Below are 10,000 nucleotides of genomic sequence, written 5' to 3' on the forward strand. Positions count from 1 at the left end.
ATCATTGGGCGCTCTTGATGCATTAGCATGAGGCGAGCCCCTAAGCCTAGAGGTCTCTGACCAAGTACGATTCAGGACTTTGGAGCATTAGGGAACCTTTGCATAGTTTGTAGCGTAGTCCATATCTCTGGGTTGTCAAACCAGGAAGTCAGTAGATGGATTGGTCTGGCAACAGGAGTCATGAACTGGATCAACAAGAGCGTTTGGAGATGTCGGTACCTATGCAGAAGGACCAAGCTGCGTGTCTTCAAGGCCTTGATACTGCTAGTTTTGCTCTATGGAAGTGAAACCTGGACGCTATCCAGTGTCTTGGAGTCTCGCCTTGATGCCTTTTGTAACAAGTCCCTTCGCCGGATCATGGGGTACAGTTGGCAGGACCGCGTGTTCCAACCGGCGGTTACACCGTGAGACTGGCATGGGACCTGTTACTTGCATAATCCGGGATCGCCAACTCAGGCTATAAGGCCACCTAGCTCATCTCCCTGCCCACCAGGTTGTATCTCTGCGAGACTGTGGGACGACCTAGGAGATCATAGCTTGGGCATGAGACCTGTCGCGAGGAATTAGAGATGGGCCGTGGGCCTGCCTGGAGACTCGCCTCGAGGGATCCTCGTGGCTGGAAGCGAAGGGTGGATGCGGCCATGCGCCCGTCGGCGTTAGCCCCTTGATGATGATGATGTTCTCTCTATTTATCCGGGCTTGGGTCCAGCACTGACTTGGGCTGGCTTGCCCACCCAGTGGCTAGGTAGGCAATCGAGGTGAAGTTCCTTGCCCAAGGAACTTCATCGTATCTAAGTCCGATTTACCTAAAATTAAGTAAATCAGTGCAAGTGCACACACCTATCGCCGCATGCCGAGTGCGTGGGTGCATCCATGCACACACGCATCGCTCGCGCGCGTATGTGAGCACGCGCGCTGATTCACTTAATTTTAGGTAAATCGGACCTAGATACGGTGAAGTTCCTTGGGCAAGGAACTTCACCTCGATTGCCTACCTAGCCACTGGGTGGCCAAGCCAGCCCAAGTCAGTGCTGGTTCCAAGCCCGGATAGAGAGAGAATGATTACCTAAAAAAGGTAACACCGGCACTCTCCGTGGAAAGAACATGAAGCTACCGTTAAAAGAAAGAAAGAAAAAAAAATATATATTCATACACACATATTGATAAGCCTATATGTATGTGTCCATATATTTACATATACATGCATATGTATATGCACATTATATATATATATATGTGTGTGGTCTGTGTCGTGTCTGTGTGTGTGTGTTGTGTGTGTGTGTGTGTGTGTGTGTGTGGTGTGTGTTATATATATATATTATATATATATATATATATATATATATATATATATATAAGTATATAATATATACATATATATATATATATATAATATATATATATGTGTGTGTGTGTGTGTGTGTGTTGTGGTTGTGTGGGTGGTGTGTGTGTGTGTGTGTGTGTGTGTGTGTGTGTTAATATATAAATAAAAATATATATATATATATATATATATTACTGTATATATAAATAATGATATAGATATATGAGATAAATATATAGATATTATTATTATAATCTTTTATATATATATATATAAATATATATATATATATAATATTAGATATATATATATATCTTATTTATTATATAATATAATATATATATAAACTTAAAAATATCATATCATACATACTAAAGACTTGATATGATAATGTAAGCTACGCCAGTGGGGCTTGTCTTTGTGCGAAAAAAGTTACTGAAAGGTAATGGGCATGTGTTAAACGAAGGGGCCTGGGGAAACGCGCAACTGGCTGGACGGAGGAGGGAGGAACAAGCCAAGAGACGGAGTTGGGGGGCTGCTCCGTGAAGACCCCGTTTTTCGGCCTTTTTACCTGATAAAAATTTTTTGTTGCCTGTTATAAGCTGTAAACGTTCGTGTGCATACGGTGTCCCCCCCGTATTGTCCCATAGAAGAGTTACGGTAAATAACTTGTGGAAAAAAAGGAAAGAATGTCATTTTGTGGGTTTTTTTCGTCCCGCCTCGCCAAGTGGGCGTTTTCCCTCCTGGTGTTCTGGGGCGCTGCCCCTTTGGAGCGGTTCTTTTTCCAACCCCGGGATAGCACGCTGTCTGGGCCCAGTTCCCTTTTGTTTTTTTTTCAGGGGACGAGGCGGTCGGCTGTAAAAAATGGGGGTTTTCCGAAGTGGGGGTTGTGATATTTTTATCAGTGGATCACCATTTAAAATGTCGTCCAAAGATGGCAGAAACCTGAGGGAGAGGGGCTTGACTGAGGGAGGCACCCAATTTTGGGGGGAAACCGAGCCAGATGGAAATGATCACTGGCCCTGCTGGGGCCCGTATGAGGGAGGAAATGGCACAAAGGGGGAAGAAAAGCAGGCACGAGGGCACGCGAGGGGGCGCACCTCCCCGTCGAGATGCAGGCAAGGGAAAGGGAGAAGGGAAAATTCTGCCAAATTTTTGAGGGGGCTACAGGCAATTTGCATCGGGGAAAATGGAAACTCGCAGTAAAACCACAAGGCCCGCAACAGGTGAAGAGTGAAAATTATGGGGGAGGGCCCGACTCTGAAAGGGGAATTCAGGGCCTGAGGGGAATTTAAAAGGAAAGGGGGCGTCACGAGGTTAATGTTTTCAAGCCGAGAAAGGGTTTTGGCAACAGATGCCAGAGTGTCCGATTTACTGGGGTTGCCCGGGGTCCCTGGCAGGAAAAACCCCGGGCCTTTGCAGCGGGCGTGTCAGAGCCAAAAGGTGGGGGCCCCTCAAAACCCCTCCCTTTGGGGAAGGTGCGGGAAACTCGGACCCGGTCAACCCGCCTCGTTTCCTCCCTCCCCCCCCCCCCCAAGGGGGTTTTTATTCACGGGACGGTTCTTTCCCCCCCGCAGCCCTTTGGCCCCCCAGACTTTTGTGAGGCTTTAACCAAACTGAGTACGACGGAAAGGGGGCCGGGGGGCCCCTATGTCGCCCCCCAATTTTAAATGCGGCATTGCCCAGGGCTGGACCAGGAAAGGGAAACCCTGGCAAAAAGGGAACACGCTAAGGGGGCCCCCGCTTTTGGGAAATGTTGGGGGGGATTTTTCCGCCATCCCAAAAGCCTTTTTACAACCCCCGGGCAAGGCTTTGAAAAGCCCCTTTCGGGCACCCCCCACCAGAACCCAGGGAAATCCCCACTTGGGGAAACGGGCCCCATGAATGGGCCCAGACCTGTCCCAACTGGCGCAAGGGTGGGGGCGTGGTAAGGAAAGGGGTACCCTGCGGCTGGGAAGAGTGATTGTGGTCCTGGCCCGCGGTTTTTTTGGTTTTACGCTTTTTCAGGCCCCCCTTTTGCTTCAAAACTTAACCCCCAAGCAGGCACCCAACCTTTCCCGAGGGGGCCCCCAAAATGGCGCTTTTGGGGAGGGGGCCTTTGGGGTTTTGAGGCCCCCTGAAGGCCCCCCGTGGCCAGGGCCCGCTGCTCAGCCCCCCCCCTTTACCTTTTGGGGCCCCCCAAAGGGTAAATTGGGGAAGGTAGCTGGGGGGAAGGTGAGCCCCCAAACACCCTTTTTAAGGCTTGTGTTTTGGGGTGCGGTAAGAAGGGCACAGACTTCAGTGTCGGAGGGAGCGGAGAACACCCCCCTCTCAAAACCCCGGATTCTTTATGCCCTTCCCCAGTGCGGGAAGGGGCTGTGGCAGGTTTTGGTCATTTTCCGAGTGCATGTCCCTTTAAAGGGTAAGGAATGGGACAGGAGGAAAAATCGGGCATGCTGGAGAAGGGGGGGGCCCAAACCCAGCCTTTCCCCTTTTTCCCGGGGCCCCCCGGGCTTGGGTAAGCCTTTCGTCGAACCAGCACGATGCCGGGGGGAGGGTCATAGATGGGAAACCATGCGCCTGGAAAAAGTGGGCACTGGGGTTTAGAAGGCTCTAGTTGGCCTGATATGTTGGCCACTTTCGGCCTTCCAGATGCACCACAGAGACTTTTTTGGGGGTTTATGGGGATTGTGTGCAGTCAAGGGGGCCCGGGGGAGGTCGTATTGGGTGGGGAGCATGGGGCAGAGGCTGCCCGGGGTAAAGTGGGCCCAAACTGGGGCAGCCCCTGTTTTGGGCCTTGACCACCTGCGCAGAGTGGGAAAGGCGTGTTTTTGACTTTGGGGGAAGCTGGGGAGGGTGCACGGTGAAGATGGCCCCTGCTTCCAAATGGTTGGCGTTCAACTGCCCCCTTGCCCCCAAACAGGGGTTTTAGAATCCGGTTTTTGAATCAAAAGTGATGCGTGGAGTAGAGGGCCCGTGGACCCATTTCCAAAACCCGCCCTTGGGTGATGGCATAGCGGTTGGGGGGGAGTTTTTTGGACCAAAGGGGAGTTGGGTTTGTTTTAAAAGGGTTTGGGAGCTAAATTCTCCGATAAGGCCCAGAAAAGGGGCCCGCTGGGGCAAAGCTGGGCACTTGTGGGGGAAGTGGAGTGTCCAAAGAAATCGTCGGGGAGAAGGGTTTTTTGGTGTGGGGGGCCGTTTCCCCACTTCCTTGAAAACCTTGGGAAACCCGGGCGCTGCTAACCCCGACGGAGGCACAGGGGCAAGGAAAATACGCCACACCCCGGCTAGTAGGGAGGGTGTGTTTAGAGGGGGGACTTTGGGCCTGGGGGGCACGGGGGGATTGGTGAAGCAACCCCATTAACACCCGGGAAATATTTTGGGCCCCTCAAGAGCCCCCCCCCGGGCGTATTTCACCAAACCCGGGAGAAGAGTGCAGGCACTGGCAAAGGGTTTTTGGGGGCCCGGGGGGTTGAAAGGTCAGGGCCCGTCCATGGGCTCGCGGTTAGTTTCCCGGGAAAAAAAGGCGGTACACAACGTTTCTGTGTGGCTACCCGGGGGCTGAATGACAAAACTATCAAGGGCTATACCCCCCTTTCCGAGGTTGATGAAAACCCACGAAATTTGCCCGAGGCGAAAACGGGGCCCTCTGTTGTCCACGTGGCCGCTGTGGGTTACATGGGCCAGGAAGCTACTCCGGGCCTGTTTGTCAAAGGACTAATTAACTTTTCTGATACGTTTGCAGGTTTAGGTATTCAAGACAACGGCCCTTTGATAAGTGGGATAGTGCTACGCCAGTGGGTCTTTGTCTCTGTGCGAAACCTGTGTTAACATGAAAGGATGACCGGGGCTGCTGTTAACATGAAGGCAGGCCTGCCGGGCATTTGTTCGGATGAGCTGATGTAATCGAGTTAGTTCAAGGTACGGATGTCGGGTGCGGTCCTGTGAAGACTCGTGTGTGCCCTTGTGACCGATAAACTTTGTGTGCCCTGTGTAAAGCTGTTACGTGACAGGTGACATACTGGGTGTCCCCTGTAGGTACCTGGGCAAAGAGTGTACGCGTAATAACTTGTGGGGAAAAAGGGAAAGACTGCATTTTAGTTTATTTCGTGCCCTGTCTCGCATGGCTTTTCCCTCCTGTGTCGGGACCTCGTGGGCAGTGCCTCTTGGAGCTGTTCAGTGTTCACGACTGTGGATAGCACGCCGTCTGCAGCACGCCCTGCTAGCTGTTGGTGTGGGAGCGAAGGCGTTCGGCGTAACAATAATTATAAAACACTAATGACAGTGATAACAATAATGATAATGAATTGACTGTATAGTAATCATAGTAATAATAAACATAAAATAATTCAGATCAGCATCCCGTCGGCTACGCGTACCTTGACCAGCAGCTTGGGACGCCGCAGCTCCTTCGCACGGAGCCGCTCGACCCTCGCTGGTTGGAGGAGACGCCGAAGGACCCCCTCCACCCGCTGCCGACGACGGTCACCACGACCAACCACAACGCGCATTCCATAAGGTGCGGACGCCGGCGACGGAGAGAGGCTGTCTAGTATTTTTATAGGTTATTATTTGTTTGCATTTGCGCAGGTACACACACACACACACACACGCACACGCACACGCACACGCACACGCACACGCACACGCACACGCACACGCACACGCACACGCACACGCACACGCACACACACACACACACACACACACACACACACACACACAACACCACACACAACACACGATATATATATATATATATATATATATATATATATATATATATATATATATATATATATACACACACACACCACAAAACACATTACACAACACACACACAACACACACATACACAACAAACAATCACACAATCTTTCTCTTTCTCTTGCTCTTTCTCTTTTCTTCTCTTTCTCTTTCTCTTTCTCTTTCTCTTTCTCTTTCTCTTTCTCTCTCTCTCTCTCTCTCTCTCTCTATATATATATATATATATATATATATATATATATATATATATATATATATATATATATATATGTATGTATGTATGTGTGTATTTATATATACATACACACACGACATATATATATATATATATATATATATAAATATTATTATATATATATATATATATATATATATATATATATATATATATATATATATGTAGTGTGTGTCTATGTTTACCTGTCTATCTATATATATCTTGTTGTTATTCCTCTTCCCTGGCTCTATTTTCTCTTCTTATTCAAGAGCCGATTCCCCTCTTTCTCTGCACAGAGACGGCTACGAGCACACTATTCTCCGATTCGGCGCTAGATTAGTCACCGAGAAGGAAAAGGACAGAGAGAGGGAATTTGTGATAAATTTCTACGCTCATGACTCCACGGTGTCTGTGTTCGAGGTCCCAAAGATCAACTCAGGTTTGTCTGTGTTCCGTTAATGCTAATTTTACATGGTCAGTCTGTAATGATTATAATTTTTGTACGTGTCTCCCCTCAAAACGTTTTCTTTAAATGTTTTCGTTCTCATCCTAAAGATTTCATAGAAAACGAAACAGTGTATTTTATATTTTAGCCGTATCTAAATCAATTGTACCATTTACTTCTCCAAAACAGTGTTTGAAGAAGACCAATAATCATTATGGATTTTATATTTTAGCCGTTTCTAATTCAATTGTACCACTTAATTATCATAAAAGCAATGTATGAAGACCAATGGATCAAACAATATGGCCACATATAAGCTTATCCTATAAACGTCACAGTTCTGAATATATCAACACATATCACTCCTCCCAGGCATGCGAGCGGGTATGTTTCTCGGGCGAGGGTTGGTCGTGTCCGAAAAGGGCGGCCATGTTGGCGGGAAAGACCTTTTCGCAGGCAACATCGTCAAGCTCAACTCGCACACCTTTTACATCACTCATGCTGACGAGTTCACGCTCAGTTTTATGCAGGAACACTGTGATGAGGTGTGTTCTATGTATTCTAGTTTTGATGTTTTCCTAGTTACTCTCATTTCAATTTGGTGTTGAAATGCTGAGTAGGGTAATTTCGTTGTCCAAGCGCTTACTCCATGTCTTTGCCTTTTTTCTTATCCTTGTGCAGTTAAAAACAACACATTACTAAACATATCTTACCTACAGCCTACCATATATAAATATCCCAAAGGTTCAATTCAAAATCATAACGTAGGAAATTCATTATTTGAATTTTGGCAGGCAGCGTTTTTTATAGAAAAAAAAAATCGGAAAAAAAAAACATACAACTTCAGGTCAGTGAGCTCACATGAGAAGCTAACCACAGGTGGTTTAAATAATACTAAACCTATAATACAATTTATTAGATATCTAACCAGCGCCTATCCAACCCTGGCCACAACTTCCTGGCGGCAGTTTCCACAGGCGAACTACAACGTGGCACTGGACAAAGCCCGGCGGCACTTGGGGCACCATGAGCTGACCTCGCTTCTGCACAAGCTCACAGGGCACGACCCTTCGAAGTCCGGCTATACAAGGACCGACATCGTCCTCAACGCCCTCGCCAAGGCTCTAGGTCGGTTGAAGGAGCTCAAATGCGTATTTTGGTAAATAATAGATGAATGATGATGATTCAGCTGAAGCAGGCATTGTGAAGGTTCAGGAAGCCGTACCTTTAAGCAGCACTGGTTATTTTGTATTTCAATGCGTTTGGAAAGTAGGTTTAGAACTACTTTTATTTTTAAAGCGCTTAATACATCACTTGAGTTTCGTTTTCATTTTAACTGCCTAGTTAACGAAACGAAGAGAGTAAATCAAAAGGTTTTCCTTTCAGTTTATTGGAGCCATTGTGATGAGTCTGAAATGTTTGATATATTAAATTGTGTTACTGTTATTTTGCGCGCTCCTTTGGTTTGATTGCCAGGTATTTTTCCCATTTGATTCTTGCTGGGCTCATATAGTCATTAATATTCCTTGATTTAACTTGTTTGATGATAAGGAGATTATGTATTTTTAAAAATTATTTTACTGGTTTGTATGAATATGGCATCAGACTTTCGTGCGGCCAGATGTTAATGCATCTTGCACCAAAATGTACACAGAAAGGTCGGCACTGACACGACAGCAGATCCAGGCTCTAGTCCGCCGTCACCGCCGTCAGGAACCGTCGCCCTTTACCCGGGAGAGTCTCTCGCACTTGGCGTCACTTCACCTTAAAAGACATAATTTCGATGGTAAGACAAATTAAACTGTGTTCGTTTGGATGTGATAGTATGTATGACTCATGTATGTCCTTGAGCGAGTTCGAAATTGCAAGTGGATGAAATGCTGAAATAATTGACAAAAACATTCTCTGGGTAGTTCTTTCTAATCGACACAATGCAGGTTTTGTACAAGAGAATTACCACTTTTAAGTTCATGGGACCTGGTTCCCTTGTGTATCTCGTGACGATGCATCAGTAACATTCTGATTTTGTTTTACACTTTTCTACTCATCATCACCATTCTTATAAGGCCTGATGTCTAAAACACTCACCCGCTCTACTCATTTCTCACTCACAAGTCATTACTTACCCACTCCACCCTCAGGACTGCCAGATCTGAGTTCGGGATTGCGTGGGCGGGACATAGAAGGGCGAGGTCGCTTACCTGCAGGGACGGTCAGAGCAGCTGTCAAGGCCACGCGCCTCCCCGTCCCCACCCTCCTTGTGGACGCTCTTGTTAGCAGGTGGGCTTTTTCGTGTGCAATTATGGGTACCATGTCATTTTTAAGTGCTTGCGTGGGTATTGGCACCCTACCATTGAGCGGATGTGTTATAAGCGTATGAAAGTGAAGATTATTATCTCTGTGTTTATCTATACCAATATCTCTCCTTGTTTATTAATCAGTAAATCCCCATATGCAGTGCATATATGTCACGATAATTGGTTTCCCCCTGTAGCGTGACGGAGCATGACGGTCAGATCGATTATGACAGACTGTGTCATGAACTGGATTACCGTCATCGACCTCACATCCACGACAACCTCCCGTGCCAGGTGAGTTCCCGACGTATCAACACCTAAACATTAGACAGTACAAGAATAAGAACACAGATCCACAATTATAATAGCTATAATATCAGCTGCAAGTTGTAACAATTACGCAAAATTGACCTTAAGGATAATAAGGGCAACGGTGATTATAATGGTAACACTTCCACTAATATTAGTAATTACACTGATGATTATAAAACTTGCAAACTTGTACGGTACCTAATAACTACATGGAATATCCAGCCTTCACATAATGATCCTTATTGGCCCTGAAGCTCGACGAATCCTCCCTGGAAGTCGGTCTGCGGCGCCTCTCGGACGACACGGATTACGTCAACCTCATCGCGGACCTGGAAGGCAGCGCCAACACCCACCACTTCGCCGGATCAGGGCTTGTGTAAAAGGCGAGGCTCGCAGCGTGGTCTGGATGGAGAGGTGTTTGTTGTTAGTCTTTGTGTGTGTGTGTGTGTGTGTGTGTGTGTGTGTGTGTGTGTGTGTGTGTGTGTGTGTGTGTGTGTGTGTGTGTGTGTGTGTGTGTGTGTGCGTGCTTCTGAACTTCCTTATTCGCTTGTAAGTCACAGTAATGCAAAATAGAATTGTTAATTGTGAAAATGTTGAGGGTTATGTTATATCTCCATAAAGTGGTTTGTTATATTCATAATTGTTGAAAAATCTTTACA

The 10,000-nt window shown here is 46.8% G+C and overlaps 1 protein-coding gene across 1 annotated transcript in view; it reads left to right on the forward strand.

The window, feature by feature from the left end:
* The window catches only part of LOC119568350 (EF-hand domain-containing family member C2-like), a 13,170-nt gene that overhangs the window by 2,467 nt on the left and 703 nt on the right, over nt 1–10,000 (forward strand). The window contains exons 5-12 of the mRNA XM_037916805.1: nt 5,657–5,822; nt 6,584–6,726; nt 7,105–7,277; nt 7,701–7,860; nt 8,387–8,518; nt 8,874–9,012; nt 9,227–9,323; nt 9,596–10,000. The exon at nt 9,596–10,000 is cut by the window's right edge and continues 703 nt beyond it. Coding sequence (XP_037772733.1) covers nt 5,657–5,822; nt 6,584–6,726; nt 7,105–7,277; nt 7,701–7,860; nt 8,387–8,518; nt 8,874–9,012; nt 9,227–9,323; nt 9,596–9,721 — 1,136 coding nt within the window. The 3' untranslated portion in view covers nt 9,722–10,000. The remainder of the gene's footprint in view (nt 1–5,656; nt 5,823–6,583; nt 6,727–7,104; nt 7,278–7,700; nt 7,861–8,386; nt 8,519–8,873; nt 9,013–9,226; nt 9,324–9,595) is intronic.

This window comes from Penaeus monodon, chromosome 43 (genome assembly GCF_015228065.2).
Source record: "Penaeus monodon isolate SGIC_2016 chromosome 43, NSTDA_Pmon_1, whole genome shotgun sequence".
In the NCBI taxonomy this organism is placed as follows: Eukaryota; Metazoa; Arthropoda; class Malacostraca; order Decapoda; family Penaeidae; genus Penaeus; species Penaeus monodon.